This window comes from Elgaria multicarinata, chromosome 2 (assembly GCF_023053635.1).
Source record: "Elgaria multicarinata webbii isolate HBS135686 ecotype San Diego chromosome 2, rElgMul1.1.pri, whole genome shotgun sequence".
Taxonomy (NCBI): domain Eukaryota; kingdom Metazoa; phylum Chordata; class Lepidosauria; order Squamata; family Anguidae; genus Elgaria; species Elgaria multicarinata.
Window position 1 is genome coordinate 113,219,822 of NC_086172.1, and position 20,480 is coordinate 113,240,301.

Below are 20,480 nucleotides of genomic sequence, written 5' to 3' on the forward strand. Positions count from 1 at the left end.
CTTCCTTTGGAGTCTGAGACTGGAAAAGGGATGAGGGGGGCAGGATCAATCTTTGGGCAAGCCAAAAGAGTGACACTTTGCAAAACCAGAGGCTTTAAAAATGTCATTCTCTCTCCCTCTCCCCACCTTTCCCCCCCCCCCCAATTTCTTAAGCATCCAGTGTGTCGGGGAAAGAATGCAAAAAGTAAGCGGGCGAAGCGTTTGCAGCACTGGGGCAAGCCAAGATTATGACCTCGCTCCGATTGTTTCCTTCCAAAACTCTAGACAGCCGTCCTAGAAGAACCTCTCTCTCCCACCAGTGCCAACAAGAAAGGAAGGAAAAAGAGCCCCTTTTGCTCTTCTTGGTGTCTCTCCTCAGTCTCCACCACAGGCGATTCCCCCCAAAGGCTCTCCGGCCTCCCTGGAAAGGAAGGGAGCCCTTCGTCCGCCGCAGCATGCATAGAGAGCAACAAGTCGCCTACTTACAGTACCTCTTGGCAAGCAGGGAAGGCAAAGGAGCGGCAGGAGGGCGGCCAGTCCTAGGTGTGTCCAGGGAGCTGCTGCTGCTGCTGCTTCCATGCTGCTTGCTGCTCAGGCCGCCCAGGGCAAGTGTGCGCGACCGGCTGCTCAAGCAGGGAAGGCAAAGGCAGAGACGCCGGGCAGGCAGCTTGGACTGGGACCTCACCAAGTGGTGATTCTGGGAAGCAGCTCAGATTTCAGACCTCAGCGCGCTCCCCTCATCCTCAGAAGGGGGAACTACCTTCAAGAAGCTCCTCAGGCGGCCAGAAGCGCGGCGACGTCAGCCCCAACCCCAAATAAATGAAGAACAAGGCAAAACAAAAGCCACCCTCTCAGCTGCTCCGTTAACCCTTTCTAAGCTCAGGCGAGCAATGCTGAGGCAAGGCGAGGGCCCCTGTGACGCCAGGCGCCACGCACGTCGCACTTTTGGTTTGGTTTCCCTCCATCTTCGACAGACAGGAGCCATTCAGGAAAGGAAAGGAAAGGCAGCGTGTGTTTGGGCAGGTCCTGCATGGACAGTGAAAGATGCCTGTCTGTGTGGCAGCTTCAACTGAGCCAGCCAGTTCCCCCCCAAAAGTATTTATCTATGTGTGGTATTTATAAATCACAAAATAGAATAAAATCCCTAAGCAGTTCCCACCTGAACATTAAAATCACATTTAAAATACAATATTAAAAACATTAAAAAATAATTTCAAACTCAATAAAAGCAATACAAGGAGCAGCAAGAGGAAGCAGCATGTTTAGTTGACAGCCCGGGGAAAGCCTGGGTGAACAAGTGCATTTTCAATGAGGCAGGTGAAAGATGCCACATTTTCCTGCCTGCCTCCCAAATTGCACGAGGGAGGGCTTTCCAAAGGGTGGGCACCGCTACTGAGAAGGCTCGCTGTTGAGGTATGTTCTTCCCTTGCCAGGATGTACCTCTGGAATATGGTGTGGGAGTGGATGTGTGAGAGAGGTCATTTGTGCATGTGCAAAGTCCAAGTGCCTCTGAAGGGAGAGGTGAAATCTTTTGAGGTGCTGGCCCCAGCTTCAATGCAAGCTTTTGCACCGACACCCCTCATTTTGGAAATACTGTACATACAGCAGTCAACAGAATCCTTCTACCATTGCAAGTACAAATTTTTCCTTCCTTTTGTTCCAGTGTATTAAGTAGTGATGCGGCTTGAAGGCATGTTACACCTCCTTGAGAAGGTACCTTGTGGTTTTGTGGCATAGTCAGCACACCACCCAAGCTGTGAACTTAACACTTAATGGGCAGTGCATATTGAACATCGCCTGTAACAAGTTACCCATAATCATTAAAGGGGGATCAGCTGAAATTCCTTCAATGGGGAGCTAATGGCTACACAGAATGTCTATCCCAATAGGCAAGAGCCAGGGAAGGAGTCTTTAAAAAGGCTTTCTGACGGAAAGGTGTGGAAAGTGGCAGTTCACAGTTTGAACTGGAGGCACAGAGAGCTGGGATTTCCTAGCTGAAACTAGGATTGAAACTTGGGACAGGGAATGGGACTGAAGAAGTAAGAGCTTCTCTACATTAGGCAAAATACCCGCAGCCTTATCAGGGCTTTTGGCTTCAATCAGACACATGGTTTGAATCGAGGAAAGTCCTTCCTCAGGAAGTACTATATGTTTCAGACACTACATAATTTTTGTGAACCGCCCAGAGAGCTTCGGCTATTGGGCGGTATAAAAATAATAAATAAATAAATAAATTATAGCAATATGTCAGCCTTTCACACAGCCGATAGATCAGAATAATGTCCCTTTTCACGTTATCTCTGATCTTTTTGAAAGCAGGATAAGGGGGTGAAAGCATGGAACACGCTGGAGGTTGGTGATGTTATGTAAAAGACTTACTAACTTCTGTGAGTGACCAGTCATGAGTGTGCAATAAATTGGTCATACAGAAATTGGTCAACCATCTGTCAGGGATGCTTTAGGGTGGATTCCTGCATTGAGCAGGGGGTTGGACTCGATGGCCTTGTAGGCCCCTTCCAACTCTGCTATTCTATGATTCTATGAAAAGCCCTAGATTTCTAGGAATCTAATGCAGCATCAGCAATGGAGGCTGGGAGCTCCAGTGTTAGTGGGCAGTGAATCCGCTCCAGGTTTCAGGCAGAACTCTAAAGAAGCTTTCTGAGGTGCAGAGCTCTGTACCTTGGAAAGCTCCTTTAGAGTTCTGACTGGTCCTGCCTGAAACCCAGAGCAGATTCACTGCCCCACTAACCTCAGAGCCTCTACTGACCACTGCCTGCAGAAAAGCTGCCTGTTTGCCTCCACTGTGTTCTGCTAATATATTTGTAAATAAAGTAAGTATTGCAAAACTCTGTAGGTGCTCTCTCTCATTAAAAGGAAATGAAGTGTTATGTGTAGCGCCATCCCTGAAACAACATACAACAAATTTTCATCTATGCATTCAGACAACAGTTGCTTCTTCGAACATGGAAGATATGTCAGCTACAGCAACTCATTTGCAAAGGCCATATGCTGTGCAGGAGATTTGGTGGAGAGCTTAACTCTAGGCTGTTTACGTAGTGTTCCAGGATGCACTATGCATGTTTCTACTGAAAGGCTCCTGGCAAATGAGACTGATCACACCAGCTAAATATTTCAGCCTCTGGCTTATTCTCTCTGCAGGAAGGGATTTATCTGTGCGCTCTGAGCACTGTATTGCACTCTATCATTTGGTTTCCGTTTTTTCTTTTCTTTTCTTTTCTTACAGAATATCAGTTCCTTGGTGCTGTGCATATTTATGTGCAACTTTTAAAATTCCATTCCACTCTGTAGTTGAGCTGCAAGCTTTTTCCTTTGAACTGCTGGGTAGGTGTAAACAAAGTGTTATGACAGATACTAATATGAAAGAATGTTGGTGTTTCAAGAGTTCTCAAAGGATTATCTCATTCAACTGACACCAAGGCAGGTTTTACTAATACATTTATACTTAAGAATAGGGTGACCATATGGAAAGGAGGACAGGGCTCCTGTATCTTTAACAGTTGCATTGAAGGGAGAATTTCAGCAGGTATCATTTGTATATATGGAGAACCTGGTGAAATTTCCCCTTCATCATCACCACAGTTAAAGCTGCAGGAGCTATACTAGAGTGACCAGATACTAAAGAGGACATAGCTCCTGCAGTTTCACCAGGTGCTGCATCCATGCAAACGACACCTGCTGAAATTCCCTTTTCTACACAACTGTTAAAGATACAGGAGCCCTGTCCTCCTTTTCATATGGTCACCGTACTTAAGAACCATCTCCAAAAAGAAAAAAGAGGCAGCTCTTCTTTTAAATCTGATCAGATGGGAGGCCAAGATGGCTGGGAATAGGCACGTCTAAATGCTCAGAGGGGAAAGAAGAAAAAACTAGTGGGAGGGCAGTTCATCTGGTTTGCAGGCCTTTTAAAGGCAAAAAGTTAAACTTTTTAAAAAATTATTTGTAAACAAAGATTTAGGTGGGCAGAGAAAATTGGGTGGGGGCAAGAGCCCCCCTGCCATTTCAGGGCTGGCTGGGAATCTCTATCCAAGGTGCTATGTTATTGTTGCTGCTGTTGTTGTAATTTAAGTACACTTTCCACAAAGGTGCCAAAGTGGTGAACATGAAATCCAATGGCATAAAAACAGCAATAAATATAACAAGTAAAACAACACAATACAAATTCAGCAGAATAACATCACACTACTGTGTGCTACAGTGCTACTATATGCTCCTGGACCCAGCTGTGGCCAGTGGTACTTTTTCCAAGCTGAGGCTGGTTCTTCAGCTGCACCTGTTCCTAAGAACGTTAGATCTGGCCATAGTCTGCCCATTCTTTATGACTGGTAGCTGAAGTGGAGGCATGACTGGGAGAGACATGGCTGGCTGAGGCAAAAAATACACACACACACACACCCTGATACAGATCACTCTTTTCTCACTGCTAGCAGTGGCGGGGAAAGAACAATATGTCTGAGGACATATTATTATTATTATTATTATTATTATTATTATTATTATTATTATTATTATATACTGTCCTATAGTCAAAGCTCTCTGACCCCAGTCATTAATCTAAGCAATCTAAGTTAAAAAGTTGTGGTAATGCTGAATCAATGTATCACACAGAGGTGGAAGGGATGGCTTTTGACAAAGCTAGCGGGTCTTCTCGGTGGATCGTTAGCAATGATAAAATCCACTAAAATGTTTGAACCCCTTCTCTCTAAACAACTAGCCAACTGTTGGTCAACTGTTCTTTACCTGAAGTTGAAGTCAATAGCGCTTTTATCTTGAGTGACAGTAGCAGAACTATTCTGGCTGCTTTGCCAATGTTAGACCTGAGGAAACCATTCAGAGAGAGAGAAATATAAGCTTACAAAGAGCCTAAAGCATATTTGTATCTTAGAATATAAATTAAATTCAGACCTGAGCTCAAGTAGAAGCAGCAGCTTAATGAAAAATTATCACTAATTTTTATTTTCTTCTTCAGCACATTATTGCTGGTTTGAGGGACCATTTCACTAAAGAAGTAGCAAAATGCATGTCTGTAAAATATGGCTTTTAAAGGTAATGCTAGACTGTACTGAAACATCAGATGAACATTTTTATAACTTATTTGGAGGATTGAAACAAAAGAGTGTGTTCTGCCCTTTTAGCTAAAAGGCTCAGCTACATATGCACACAGAGCAGTATCCAGCATTTATGAAGCGCTGTACAGTATTATTCACATTTATTAAGGAGCACTTATGTAAGAACCTGAACTCTATGTTGGGCTTCATGTGCATTTAGATGTGCAACTGATTCATATCTATAAAAACTAAGGAAGAAACATTGGCATCATGCTAATGCTGCTTTAAATGGCTCCCTGTAAGTACCTGGGTCTGTGAAAGGCTTGCCATTCAGGTTTTCTTCACACCACCACAATAAATTTAAATAAAAGTCTTCAGTCGCATGACAAACTACACATGAGTGGCCATAAGCAGAGGAAGGCAACTATCACTGGGAATGATGTTAAATACCCTCCATGTGGCAGCCATTTTATGTGTATCAGTACTTACTGGGCATGATCTAGAACCATAGAGCCATAATGCTCCTTTTCTCTATTCTGAACAGGTTAGAAGCTGAGCTGAACCTTAACAACTTGATGCCACAAAATTTATTTAATTTATATCCTGACTTTTTTTCCTTCAAGGAACCTAAGGCAGCATACAGATTTGTCCTCCACTCCATTTTATCCTCACAACAACAATCCTGAGAGGTAGGTTGGGCAGATCTCCTGACCCTAACCACTAAACAACATTGGCTACAGATAATTGAATAATTAGTTATGGATTACAACATGATAGACCTAGCAAAGCTAATAATAATGATGATAATAAGTCAAATAGTAATAATGCTTTATTTGTATTTCTTTGGGAAAGATGGGACAACTGCTAGTTCATGTTCTCATTTACATTTTTGGGCTGGTGACCAGTGAAATGCAGCCAAATGAATATAACTATATGATGGAATTGAGCAAACCATTTTTTTTATTATTATTCAATGCATTTTGATGTTCTGATTTGGTTTTACTCTTTGGGAGTTTCTAGGTCTCTCCTTTGTATATAGTCTGCAATTATCTTCACCATAGCAACATGCTCTGAGTGAGAAAAAGAAAATCAGACATTGTTCTAAGACATTCCAGAGATAAAGACAGAATGGGACATTTTGCCAAAGAGCCAGATAAACCACCTATTCACCAACGTATGCAAATCAGTAGATCAATCGCAATGCGTCACCAAGCAGAGAGCAGTTGTACTCTAAGAGGGGTGTATAGAGCAACAGCTCACTATTAAGCCAAAACACTGGCCAGATTTGAGTGGTCCTGATTCCAAATATGGCAACCAGACTATCTCTGAGTATGAGCAGATCCTTCCCACCAAGCCTTTCCAATGAAACAGTATTGGGCACAACTTCATGCCATCTAATATTCTGTCTCTAGTTCAGGCATAAAACAGACCAGCCAAAATAATCTGGGCATGTTGTTGTTGTTGTTGTTGGCGTTGGCCCAGCTGCCAGAAAAGCAAAAGACAAGGCTAGGATTCCCTCCCCCTCACAACCATTTTTACATCTGCAGAGGTAAACTCAAAAGTGTTCTTTTTCATCCCAACCACCTAAGAATGGCTCCAAAGTACCAGTGCCTCCAGCTCTTTAGAAATGTCCAGACACACCAGGAACTACTGGACTTTGCCAATGGAAGGGCTTTTTAAAGTTCTGGGAATCTGATGCCAGACAAGAGAGGAAGAAGTAATCCTGCCTTTGGTTCCCCACCCCCCATCCCCACTCATTTTAAAATATCAATTTTAATTGTATATATTGTACACACACTTGCATATTGGACAGGAGTTGCTGCAAAAGTGTGTGTGTAATACCTGAGGTAATAGCCCAGTTGCATTATATTTAAATGGCTGCTGTGCCTGGTCATTGTCTACCAGACCCTCACACAGTGACTGCCGCAGTGGTGAGAAGAACCTGGTTGGCTACCTGGCTTGTCTAGTGTAGCAGCAGCCCACATGGGTGTCATTAGGAATTTTTACAGGGGTGGGGGTAAAGCATCTGTCAGGGATGCTTTAGGGTAGATTGCAAGCTGAATATGAGCCAACAGTGCGATATGGCTGCAAGAAAGGCAAATGCTATTTTGGGCTGCATTAATAGAAGTATAGCTTCCAAATCACGTGAGGTACTGGTTCCTCTCTATTCGGCCCTGGTTAGGCCTCATCTAGAGTATTGCGTCCAGTTCTGGGCTCCACAATTCAAGAAGGACGCAGACAAGCTGGAGCGTGTTCAGAGGAGGGCAACCAGGATGATCAGGGGTCTGGAAACAAAGCCCTATGAAGAGAGACTGAAAGAACTGGGCATGTTTAGCCTGGAGAAGAGAAGATTGAGGGGAGACATGATAGCACTCTTCAAATACATAAAAGGTTGTCACACAGAGGAGGGCCAGGATCTCTTCTTGATCCTCCCAGAGTGCAGGACACGGAATAACGGGCTCAAGTTAAAGGAAGCCAGATTCCGGCTGGACATCAGGAAAAACTTCCTGACTGTTAGAGCAGTACAACAATGGAATCAGTTACCTAGGGAGGTTGTGGGCTCTCCCACACTAGAGGTCTTCAAGAGGCAGCTGGACAAGCATCTGTCGGGGATGCTTTAGGGTGGATTCCTGCATTGAGCAGGGGGTTGGACTCGATGGCCTTGTAGGCCCCTTCCAATTCTACTATTCTATGAAAGCTGCACAGGGATGTGTGATTGTAATGCACACACATAGCACGTGCTCCTATCTTTTCTTTTTGGGTAAACATGCTACTGTCCAATCTAAGCTACACTAACATCCTGAATTTATGAACTGAGGCAGCAATCACTTCCCATCAGAGAAGACCTCCCGCACCCCCCTACACTGAAAGGCTTTACAATGAGCCAGGAAGTTCCTTCTCCAGATAGTGGGTGTATCAAATGTTGCCGTGACTTCATTGGCGAAAACTCTATTTTGCTTACAAACATGTGGAGAATAGTGGGTGGGAATTTTGACTCATATCTCTGGTTCAATAAGGGCTGCAGACTTTCTTCTTCCTTGTGAATGAAAGTTGGGAATTGGAAATTAGGGTCAGCTGCGATGCCCGTGGCAGTCTACAAGGGTAGCGAGTAATGGCACTGGAGCAGAGGACAAAGATGGGAGGCAAGAAGTAGCAATGCTGGCCATCTGTTTTGCCCTGATGGCTCTCTTTAGCCTGCCACAGTTGCCTGTGTAACCTTATGTCAATGGAAGAACTGTGAGGACATATATACCTTGTCCTATGTGCCCCTCTTCCTTGAAGTTTCAACCACCCAGCTACTTTTATCCTGCTGAAGTTCCGGAACTTACTAACATAGCTGAGGGAACCCCCACCAGGGTGAAGCAGGAGTTTCCAGCAATAGAAAACAGCTTTCAGGGCAAGAGTTAAGGATGTCTCCCCTCTGCTCCTCCATCCTAAAGCTCCTTCTCATTGTATCAAAGTAGTAGTGGTCAAACTATTATCACACACAGCTGCAATATAAGATATGGTTTGGCCCATATTGCCTTCCATATGAGCCATCTTTGCAAAATAAATGTTCATTGCTGACACACAGTCTACAGACATTCCTTCAAGGTAATACTTTTGGTTCTGGGGGGCTTCCTATACAGTGGCAAAACACATTTTTGCTGCTTTGGAGTGGCAGCAGCTAATCCTGACACTGCAGCAAAAGTGAGGGGTTTCCGGTGGCTGGGCCCACCCCCTGTCTTGCCTGGGTGGATGGCAACCAATCAGGGGTCACAATCCACCCAGCCATGCCTCCGCCACAACCCCAGAGTGAGGTTAGATGGAGAAAGCAACATACTCACCTCACTCTGGAGAAAACTATGGGGGTAAGTCCCTGACTTTTTTTCTTTGCATCTTCGCAGGATAGCTGTGAAGCGGCTGCTGCATGTTAGAATTGACTCAGCAGCACCGTGTGCCACCCTGGGGCTTTCCTTGCTTACAGACAGATGTAACACAAAGGATCTCCACAACAGCACAAGGAGACACTAAAAATGTTATATGAAAATTACTAAGTATAGGCATGCCAGCACTTTCTCTACATCTCTGCTGTATAGATGGAACTGTGTACTTGCTTCTTAACTCTGTTGTGCATAGGGCAGGGATGGGATCAAAGGACATTTTTCAATTTCTTCCCCCGGCCAATTAGAGTTGCCAACCAATCAGAAAAGTAATAGCCCAATTGGTGTGAGGGTTTGTTCATTGGCAAAGTTGGTTTTTAATGGATAGCCAGTTTTTATATTTCCCTTTAATATAATTAATTTTCCTGTGCGCATGCATGCACAGTGCATGCATGCATACTGAGCAGAGGAAAACTGGCCAGGATATACACACAAGGGCAAAGCATGCCAGGAGAGCAGCTGTGCACAAATTTAGGTGGCTGTACCCACCTGCCTACACAATACTGTCTCACGTGGGACCCCATGACCTACCCTATTAACACTATGGCACATGGCCAAGAGGAAGCAGTAGCAGCATCAGCAATCCTGCTTTTGCTTCCAGGTTTAGGGCAGCTGCAGCTAGCAAACAGTTGGTGGCAAGATCACAACCAATGCCAATGAACAAACACACACACACACACTGCCTTCCCCTGGATGTTTTTTCCCCATCTGGCTACACCCTATGAGGGACTAACAGCTGGCTGGTTCAACAGCCATTTCCAGGTCTGGGTTAGTTCCTCAGAGATCTGCTGCACTTCAGGGATTTTACAGAGCAGCAGTTGGAAATCTGGAGATTGTGGGGATGCTTTTGAACACCTTTACATACCCCCCTACTCCACCCCAGTTGCCTCTCTGCCGCAAGGAGCCAAAAGCTGCAAGAGACATCAGCATCACTGGTGAGGAATGTAGCAATTGTCTGTTTGAATATATTGATGTTAAATATATTGTAAGTCACCTTGGGAAGTTCAGTTAATAAGTGTGGTATAGCTATATTAAAGCAAACACATATGATCAGAAGTAAGCCCTGCTGGAGGGGAAAGGGGCCTGGAAAGGAACAGCAAAGAAGAACCACTTGGCCTGTTCACGTGTTAACAGTTGGAGAAACAAGCCTTATTATTATAAGGCTTATTTCCCCTGATGTACATGCAGGGGTGTTTGCATAATTACCCTTGCTAGTGCAGTTTGCCATGATGTGTGAACTCAGTGAAGGTGGCTTCTTGCTATGATTAACATGCTACCCCACGTTCCTACAATAGCTCCTGGGTTCTGGGTAGTGTGTTAACCGTGGCACCTTGGATAGCTCTTTTAGAGTTCTGACTGAAACCCAGAGCTGATTCACTACCCCACTGGCATGGAAGTCACCAGCCACTGCTGATAAGTTATCGGCTTCATGGGGTGCAGAGTTCCTCTTTCTGTAGCTCTGACTTTGGGCAGTGGTTCTGGCTATCTGTTGGAGTGTTCCAGCTGTGCTTCCCCCTATTCTTAACCTGCATATTTCTAAAGACACTCAATATAGTACAAAATGCCATAAGCATACAAATGAAACCAAACCTTACCTGGATAAGTGTTGTATCCCTGGAAGTTCTCCCTGCTCTGGTCAAGAAGGCAGGGTTCCTGCAGCTTTAACTGTTGTGATGAAGAGGGAATTTCATCAGGTGCTGCATGCATTCAAATGACTCCTGCTGAAATTCCCTTTTCAACACAATCGTTAAAGATACAGGAGCTCTGTCCTCCTTTCCATATGGTCACCCTAAAGCAATAAGTCATCAGTGGGAGAATAGTTCTAAACTATTAAATTAAATTTCAGGAATAGCTGTAGCTATTTTACAGTATACTACTCTGGCTAATGAGTCCAGACTCGGGCAATGTATTCAGCCAGGAATTTCCAGGTTATAAAAATTCACATTCTCCCTAAAGGTCATGTAATTGTGACTAAATTGGGTGATATATATTTTTCCGTAACAGGGCTGAACACACACACACACACACACACATATATATATATATATATATATATATAAAAACAGGGCTGAAAACAAACAGATTTGTCACCTGAAGATTCTTTCAATAAGGTCACGTAGTTCAGCATGATTTAAAACATGAACATTGGCAGACAATAATCTCATAGCATGATCTAACCACGTGTGGTATTTCAAGGACAAGGGGGCAAGACAGGAGAGAGTAAGAAAACTGGCAGAGAAATATTTGTTTCAAATTTGGCAACGCTGCAGATGCTGTAACTATCTCTATGGAAATCTCATCAAGATCTTGAGAAGGCAGCTTTCCAGCTCCCCCCAACCAAATATTTTGGTGGATAATATTGCTTAGCGGAAAATGCTGGCTAGATCTAGGCGGTATGTGTTATAAATGGCCTGCATAATCCTCTGCTGTTCCAGTGCTTTGTTCCTTCCAAAATGACTTAGGTACAACTTAGTGGTCACTCATTTCAGTGGGCTTTGTGCGGACGTTGTGGCTGTGCCAAGCAGGGCTGGCCCAAGACATTTTGGACTCTGAATGCAGAAAATCGTATGTGCATTCACAACCATTACTAAGGAACATACAGCATAGTTAACTAGGAGAGTCAGTGTGGTGTAGTGGCTTAAGTGTTGGTCTGGGAGTTGGGAGATCTGGGTTCTAGTCTCCACTTGGCCATGGTGACTTTCGGCCAGTCACAGACTCTCAGCCCAACCTACCTCACAGGGTTGTTCTTGTGAGGATAAAAATGGAGAGGAGGAGGATTATGTACACTGCCTTGGGTTCCTTGGAGGAAAAAGGGCAGGATATAAATGCAATAATAAATAAATAAATAAATAAATTCTCCTGCTTAAGCCCCAGGAAGATGAAGGACTTCTCCACATTTAGCCAAAAAACCACAGCCTTTGTGTTCTGGAGTCTTCATAGGTTTAGTGATCAGTGCAATAACACATTCTCCCTACCCCCTTGTTTTTGCTGTTTCCTTCCCATATGTTTAGTTTATACCGCCAGCAGATGCCATTGCTATATTGTATGAATTTGATTTATTACAGCATTTTCAGATTTTCATAAAATGGTAGATTCCCGTTTGAAAATGTCAGGAGAGGCATCAGAAGTTGACGACGTCATGAAAAGGACCCACAAACTTTCACAAGCGATCAATCATAAGCATGTAATAAATTTATCATGTTTAGTAGCTCAAAATGGAGCTGCATCCATTTCACTTGAGCTTGTACACGAGAACATTCCAATCAAATGTCTCCCTTGGTCAGGTCTATTATCAGCTGCCACTCCATATCACTATGTTACACCTCTGCATTGACTGCTCATCTGCTACCAGTCCAAGGTTAAGGTTGTCTACAAATCCCTGAAGAAGACCAGGTTCTTGATGACATGCCTTCTCCCTTATATGCTGCCAGAGCTGTTATGAAGCGGCAATCCTGGTGTCCCACATGGGTCAGAGATCCACTTGGAAAACACTAGGAATAGCTCCCACCTTTCCAACTGTGATCAAGCATGCACCTATGCTACTTTGTTTTTGGCATTTGCTGAAGACTTTTCTTTTTGGGCAAGCATTCCCTAACTGATGAGTCAATTTCAGCCACCATCTTATTGCCTTAATTTGTTTGTACTTTGTATTTTAACTGATCGTACCCTGCTCTAATATCTCTCGAGGTGGCGCAGTGTGTACATTTTATAATAAATAAATAATACATCTCTCTATCTCCTCCCCTGCTGCCTTTAATTGCACTCTACAAAGAAGTGCTTATGTCTGCCTAAGGTAGCCATCTTACCTTGTGTCATGGTAGAGCACACCTTGCACAATGCTCATGTGGCTACTTCTATCTCGGTTGTGTGTCTCATTTCCCCAAAATGCAGCACAAAGGAGGTATACAGGCAGCAAAACAGACCTGATGCCTGCAAGCATCACAAATGTTTGACTTGTGGCTGCCGTATTAGAATGCTGTAGTGCTCTGTCTGTCCTGGCTAGTCTTTTGGGGGCAGGGGCGGGGAGAGAGAATCCATACCATTGAACAGTGCTCCAGAAGGCCTCATTATCTATCCTTGTTGTATGAACTCAGCTTATATATATGGCCAATAAGAGGACACTCTTGAGTGCTTGAGCTAGTGTAATGTAGCTGAGAGTGTGAGCCAAGAAGTCTGCTTCAAATGTCACCTTAGCCATGAACTTCCTGAAGGGCTTTAGAGCAGGGGTGGGGAATGTGTGGCTTTCCAGATCTGGTTGGACTGCAACTCCCATCAGCCCTAGCCAGCATAACCAAAGCTGAAGGATGACAGAAGCTGCAGTACAACAGCATTGGGAGGGCCAGGAGTTACTCATCCCTTCTTTAAGCAAATCACTGCATCTCATCCGCTGATTCTTTTTGCAAGGATATGGGCACAACAGTACCATTACTAACATCCTAAAGAACTGAAATAATAAGGAAAAACGTCCTATAACTCCCAGCATTCCCCATGCTGGCTGGGAAATTTTGGGACTTATAGGACATACTCAGAAAATATATGGATGTATTGTTGCTGCTGTTTTGATACTCATTGTATTATTTTATTTACTACTTCATTGAAAGATATGTTTTTATAAGTGTCTTTAGCCACTTTGACTGGGAGGTGGGTCCCATTAGAGGTTTAAAAGAATGAATTAATGCTACTCTGCTAATGCTGAGCATTATTATTATTATTATTATTATTATTATTATTATTATTATTATCTCTTTCTTGCTCATGGCGGTTTTTCTAGACGAACATGACGGGCTTTGCCAAGTCATGCTGTCTTTTACAGATTCAGGAATTTCCTGACAATTGAGCATGTTTTAATTATGACTGCTTTCTGGATGTTGGTCTGGATGTGTTTTAGTAGGCCCTGTTTCTGAAGGTTTTCTTTATAGTTGTTGTTGTTGTTATTGAACATGGCCAGAATCCATATCGCTCCTTTCCATAAAAGCCAAGTCCAATGCCTAAGCAACCATGCCTAAACATTTGCCATTATAAAAATGCGTGTTCTCCTCCTGTCTTGTCCTTTGTGTCCTTCCCTGTTGTCTTCCTGTGCCAAATTATTGAGGGTAATAAGAGCAGCAACCTGACCACTTGCACTCTGTTAAGCACTATGCATATAGATGGAATAATAATAATAATAATAATAATAATAATAATTAATAATGCTTCACTGAATTGATGGAGAATATAGCATGGTTCTCTGGATTGTGCTCCTGACAAGGCAGACTTTAAATCTTTAATACAAATAGAGCAACAACAAAAAGCAGCCTCTCAGCTTGGACCAAAAGCTGTGAGATGCCCGAGCAGATGCTGGAACCCTCATGTATTGCTGGGAGGAATTGGTAGCTGTAGTCTTCGAGCAGTCATCAAAGCCCGCCTAATACCGTAATGCAGTGTTGAGTTTAGAAAAGCACGAACGACCGGCGACACAAGATCATAATAGGAAAAGAAGAGTCACAGCTTTCTCAGGATATGAAGTTAGTACAGCTGGTCATTACCATGAGCTGTGGTTTTCAAAGAACCCAAGTTCCCATAGATCTATGCAAGAAACTAATTAGGGGTGGGGGTGGGGAGTGGAATCACTTCATTTGTGGCAATGATTCATCTTGCCCCCAAATGCTGACATCTTGACACGGGGTAAACATGCAGCAAATTTTCCGTGAATGAAATGTAAACACTGTAGAAGACGTTGGCCATGAATAGCAGTGACATTGAAGAGAACCTCTTTCTGCTGATTTTAGGAGTCTGCAGCTCCTTGGAGAAAACAACTGCACCTCTCTCAGATATATCTCTAGTCAATGAATCCCAGTGTACATCACTTGTCTTTCTATAACAAGCTGACGGGTTCAAAGCCTACTTTCAAATACTAACAAACAAACTAACTAAAAACAGGCTTCTGTGAGCTATTTTATTACTGACATACAATTGCTCTTCTGAATTCCTAAACTCATACATTCCTAAATCTTCTTAGGGCACGACCTACCCTGTGAACATAATTGTGTGGTTAGAGAGACTGAGGCTGTGCCCACTGCCCGTCCCCTTCCATCACATTCCTGTTGGCATGTCGTGAGGACATGCCTGCAGGGGGGAGTCTGCTCCATGCAAGTGGGTTCCCTCCATGACTTAGAAGCCGGTGTGATTCTAAAGTACAGTGGGAGTTTACACATATTAAGTAGGCTCCGCTCTACAGACATTCCCTTCCCAATACCTTGTCAGCAGGGTCAAGGGTGGTGAAGATATGACGGTGGGGTGGGACTAGCAGGTGTGCCCCTCTCACCACGTGACTATGATTGCATGGAAGAGAACACCTGAATAGGGCTTGAGAAAATGTCAAACAGTATTGTAACATCTAGGATGGATCACTGTAATGCAGTCTATGTAGGGCTGCCCTTGAGGATGACTTGAAGCTGGTGCAAAATGCTGCAGTCCACCTCCTCATGAATGTGACTTCTCAATATGGTGAATCCTCGGATTTGTATCTATGTCAGGAATGAAACTCACACTTGATGTAATGTTGATTAGTATCCTTACTACCATGCTACTGTTTGTTCCTACAGACGGAGGGCTCCTTGCACTATAAAAGAGAAAACATCGTGCAGCTATTCTGTCTTTTTCTCCTTGGCAGAAAAAAAAGATGGAAGAAGCAGTGGGAAACCATAGGAGGGTTACAAGTGCAAGATAACAATGTCTGGGAACCCTCAACCTCACCCCTGTAAAATTCCATGAGAGAGGCAAGGCAATGGTGCAATAAAAGCCTCTCCTCTTGGAAGCATCCTAAGTCCACAGAGCCTGGAAGTCATGAAGGCCGTGTGGCTGAGGCAAAGCTTGTGTCCTCAAAGCTGTGGACTGGGCTGAATGGTCAACCAGTGGTAAAGATGAACTGACAGATGTTCTTCAATGCTCTATGAGGGAGAGATGAACCTGCAAAAACAGATTGTTTCATGTGACACTTGTTAAATAAGTCAAAGAAACCACTCCCAGCTTCATACAAACAATGTGCTTTTTTCTATCAAACAGTTTCAGGGCCTTTTGTTTTCTCTCTGCCTCTCTAACACTCTGGCCCTTTCTACACCTATGGGTGTAGAGAGAAGGAGAGGGGACAATCCCGTACTTACCTGCTTCTGGGATCATCGCCCTCAGTATACATGGGCCTCACGACATCACAGGCATCGCACCCATCACGTCCGCCATTTTTTTAAAAAGAGAAAGAGCTGGAGTGCACTTATGCTCCAGCGAAAATTAAGGTTAAAAAAAAAAGCGCCCTGACCCTGCTCCCCACACCATCCCTGATGGCCCTAGACTCCCCCCGTCCTGGCTCCTTCCCTCTGATGACCCCCGCTACTTGCGGGGAAAAGGGAAGAAGCTGGGATGGGCGCCCACACCACCCGTGGTCCTCAGGATCATCCCAGGACTGCAGGTAAAACTGGGATAACTGAAGTTTCAGTTATCCCGGGGAAATGGAGGGATCATCCCTTCCTGCACCCGGGATCCCCTGTACATCATTTGGATGCACAGGAATGATCCAAGGATGATCCCCTGAAAAACGGATGGCGTAGAAAGGGCCTCTGTTTCTTCCTCCTCCTTCTCACTTCCTGTTCCTCCTTCACCTTCCTGCTGTTGCTGGTTTTATTTCTAAACTCCATACATATTTATACATAGTTGATGTTGTTAAGAGAATGTGAGCTGGTAGACTAGTTGATGGGCAAGCCAGAAAGGTCCAAGCTGGGTAGTCAGTCCATGGTAAACGGGAAAGCAAGGCAAGTGCCTTAAGGATTGGAAAGGAAGGGCATATATTTACATAACAGGAATGGAGCAAAGAGGAGCTCCTGGTCAAACATCATAGAAGCCATAAAGTTTTATAGAAAGAAGAGGCATGCTAGGTGAATTTCCTGACTCAGCAGATCCTTCTTTTAATCTCCATATGTAGCTTCTGGTTGGACATAATTACCTGCAGTGCTTTCCTATGAGCAGCTTCCATGTTGATGCAAGGAGAAGAGAACCAATGCCTCTTCATTTGGGACAGACTTTTCCAACCTGGTGTCCTCCCAGGTGCTCTGGACTTCAGTTCCAATCAGCTCCAGCTAGCATGGCCAATGGTCAGAAATGCTGATAGTTATAGAAAACATCTGAAGGACACCAGGTTGGAGAGGGCTGATTGGAGTCGAGTAGCCCAGTGCCTGACGAGACCATGCCAGAAGCCTTCATGTTTAGAGCTGATCTACAGCAACTGTAACGGCAGAAACAACAGCAGCATGAAATGCATTTGTTTTTTGTGGTTCTTTCCTCCTTCAAAGCTATTTCCTTGCCCAGTAAGGCTTGCTGGAAGAAGATGTAGTTTAGAACCCATTTACTATTTTCCATTTTTATTTTATTTTTTGCTTTCCATTCTATAGCTTTGGTCAACTGCAGATCAATGTCACAACGCCTTGCTTTTCTAATAGTCATTGTTTATTTTGTCTTGTTACAGCAAGCAATTTTAATCTATTAAAAACCACAAGCATGTAAACAATGGAGTCATGAAGAATCATGAAGCTCCAAAACAGGCTGTATGGAGGGTGATGAGAGCAGAAGCAGGGCCATGACTCCACCTCCCTCATGAAGGCTCCTCCTCCCTCAGCTGTCACCACCAGCAGCTGCAGGGATCCATGCCTTGAAACATGCATTTTAACAACTGTAATGTGCTTTATGTGGCCATGCTCTTATGCATAGTTTGGTGAGAATATTTTGTGAGTGTGTAAACACTGCTATATAATATCAGCATTGAAAGACTGCAGTCCATGCCAATTTGCTATCAGACCAAGTTTTAGTATTAACCTATAAGGCCCTTATCAACTTGGGACTAAGATCCTTACAAGAATGCCTTCTCCCATACAGACCTACCTTGCCATTGCATCCATCATCAGAGGCTCTGCTCCTGATTCTTCCACATGCTGCACATGTCCATCTGGTGAAAACTAGGAAGAGGGTTTTCTGTGGTGGTGGCCCCCATTCTCTGGAATACCCGACCCTCGAATAAAACATGCACCATCTCTGATGCAGCACAGGCACATCTTGAAGACTTTTTTTAAAATTCACCTTGGCTTTTGATGATGAGCTTTCCGACATGAGGCTTTTAACCCACACCTTTCCTGAGGCTTCTGCTTCTAGATTCTTTGCGGGATTAAGATCAGTTCCTTTACACATGCTTTTTTCCTGGTGGGTTTTCTTTCTCTGCCTTTTTATATATTCCCTTACACAACCACTAAGGGGCACAGTGGTATAGCAGAATCGTGCTATTACCCAAGGCTTCTATAATGACATTGAGAAAAACTGTAGTCTTTCCCTGTTAGGAAAAAAAATGTGATAATGGTTGTAAAGCATGGGAGAGGCCCTGGAGGATGTCAACATCCTGTAAAGGACCCACAAAACCTTGAGTAGAAAAGCTTAATATGTAATGCCTATCATTATGTTTGTTTTCTGCTGTCCCCTGGTTATGTTTTAGTTATAGTGTGTGTGTGTGTGTGTGTGTGTGTGTGTGTGTGTGTGTGTGTGTGTGTGTGTTCTGGTTATAGAGTTACAAGATGGGGGACACTTGGCTCAGCAATACTACAAACAAGAAAGATCTTGGAATTGTTGTAGATCGCAAGCTGAATATGAGCCAACAGTGCGATATGGCTGCAAGAAAGGCAAATGCTATTTTGGGCTGCATTAATAGAAGTATAGCTTCCAAATCACGTGAGGTACTGGTTCCTCTCTATTCGTCCCTGGTTAGGCCTCATCTAGAGTATTGTGTCCAGTTCTGGGCTCCACAATTCAAGAAGGACGCAGACAAGCTGGAGTGTGTTCAGAGGAGGGCAACCAGGATGATCAGGGGTCTGGAAACAAAGCCCTATGAAGAGAGACTGAAAGAACTGGGCATGTTTAGCCTGGAGAAGAGAAGATTGAGGGGAGACATGATAGCACTCTTCAAATACTTAAAAGGTTGTCACACAGAGGAGGGCCAGGATCTCTTCTCGATCCTCCCAGAGTGCAGGACACGGAATAACGGGCTCAAGTTAAAGGAAGCCAGATTCCGGCTGGACATCAGGAAAAACTTCCTGACTGTTAGAGCAGTGCGACAGTGGAATCAGTTACCTAGGGAGGTTGTGGGCTCTCCCACACTAGAGGCCTTCAAGAGGCAGCTGGACAACCATCTGTCAGGGATGCTTTAGGGTGGATTCCTGCATTGAGCAGAGGGTTGGACTCGATGGCCTTGTAGGCCCCTTCCAACCCTGCTATTCTATGATTCTATGATCATATGATTCTATTGTATTTTTTATATTCTGATTTTGCATGGATATGTTTGACATGACATGCAGTATAAAAATGTTGTTAAATAAATAAGAATAAAAATATGTAGTGTTGTTCATTCATACAGTAAGTGCTCTCACAAAAGTAGAATTGATATAGTAGTCTTGCAACCAAAAACAGCAAGCCTGGATCCAGTTACCACTTCTCCCTCCATAATGCTTAGTAAAGGAAAAAACATGACACACCATTATCATGTTGTGAGTTTCTCGCCTCCTTCACCTCAGCCAACAATGCGGAGCAGGGATGGGGAAAACACTGAACGTGTGAAGATATGTCATATGCTTCCCTTATTAAACTCTATTGAGAGAAGGAAGTTGTTTTTGGCTGGGCGCCTGTGATGTGCATCATGTCTAGTTCCTCTCTAAACTTCTATTTGTGCAGATCACGGAACGCTCCGTCTGTTCCTAAAAAAAAAAATGTCAAGTCCATTTATTTGCTTCCAAAGTGGTGTGTTTAGGATCACAACTACAAGCTATCAATTGGAAGATTTCAGCACTTCACAGATAACACATCTTTAACTCCACAAAATGAGGGATTTGGGTAAGAGCTGAACATTCCTTAGAAACAGAAAAGCATTGAGTAACTGCACATTCTGGGGAAATGTTTCTAAAGGAAATAGGAAATGAGTCAAAAGAACACCAAACAAATAAGAACGATACATCCAGTTTTAATAATGGGCATGTATGGCATTAGCCCTGTTTTAACAGCAACGGGGAAATAATCACCATGTCATATAGGTGATTAAGAATTTAATATTTATTATTATTATTATTATTATTGAACATCTAGTGAGCTTTATGGCTGAATAAGTATTTGAAGTCATCTCCCCTAGTCCGGCCTTTTAAGCGCTGCATCAGCTCTTGTAGTTATTCGTTCCTGGACAAAGTAGTGGCTGATTTGGGAGACGCCGTTCCACCTGTTCCGAATGGAGTTGTATCCCCTCCCCAGGAGGCTGGTGTGCCAACTGTTGACCTGTCACAGGGAGAAATACTGCAATGCATTGTAGATGGGATGGTTCATAAGCTACATTGAGTACAAAATATGGCTGCTGAGTTACTAACAAGGACCAGGCATATGGAAAATATTCTGCCAGTCTTGAAATATTTGCTCTTACTCATGGTTATCTTGGGACTCAGTTCAAGGTTCTGGAAACCCC

The 20,480-nt window shown here is 43.7% G+C and overlaps 1 protein-coding gene across 2 annotated transcripts in view; it reads right to left on the minus strand.

The window, feature by feature from the left end:
* Positions 1-589, minus strand: part of PAMR1 (peptidase domain containing associated with muscle regeneration 1) — a 63,635-nt gene extending 63,046 nt beyond the window's left edge. For both annotated transcript variants that reach the window (XM_063118815.1, XM_063118814.1), the window contains exon 1: positions 471-589. In XM_063118815.1, coding sequence (XP_062974885.1) covers positions 471-558 — 88 coding nt within the window. In that variant the 5' untranslated portion in view covers positions 559-589. The remainder of the gene's footprint in view (positions 1-470) is intronic.
* Positions 590-20,480: the final 19,891 nt, after the last annotated feature.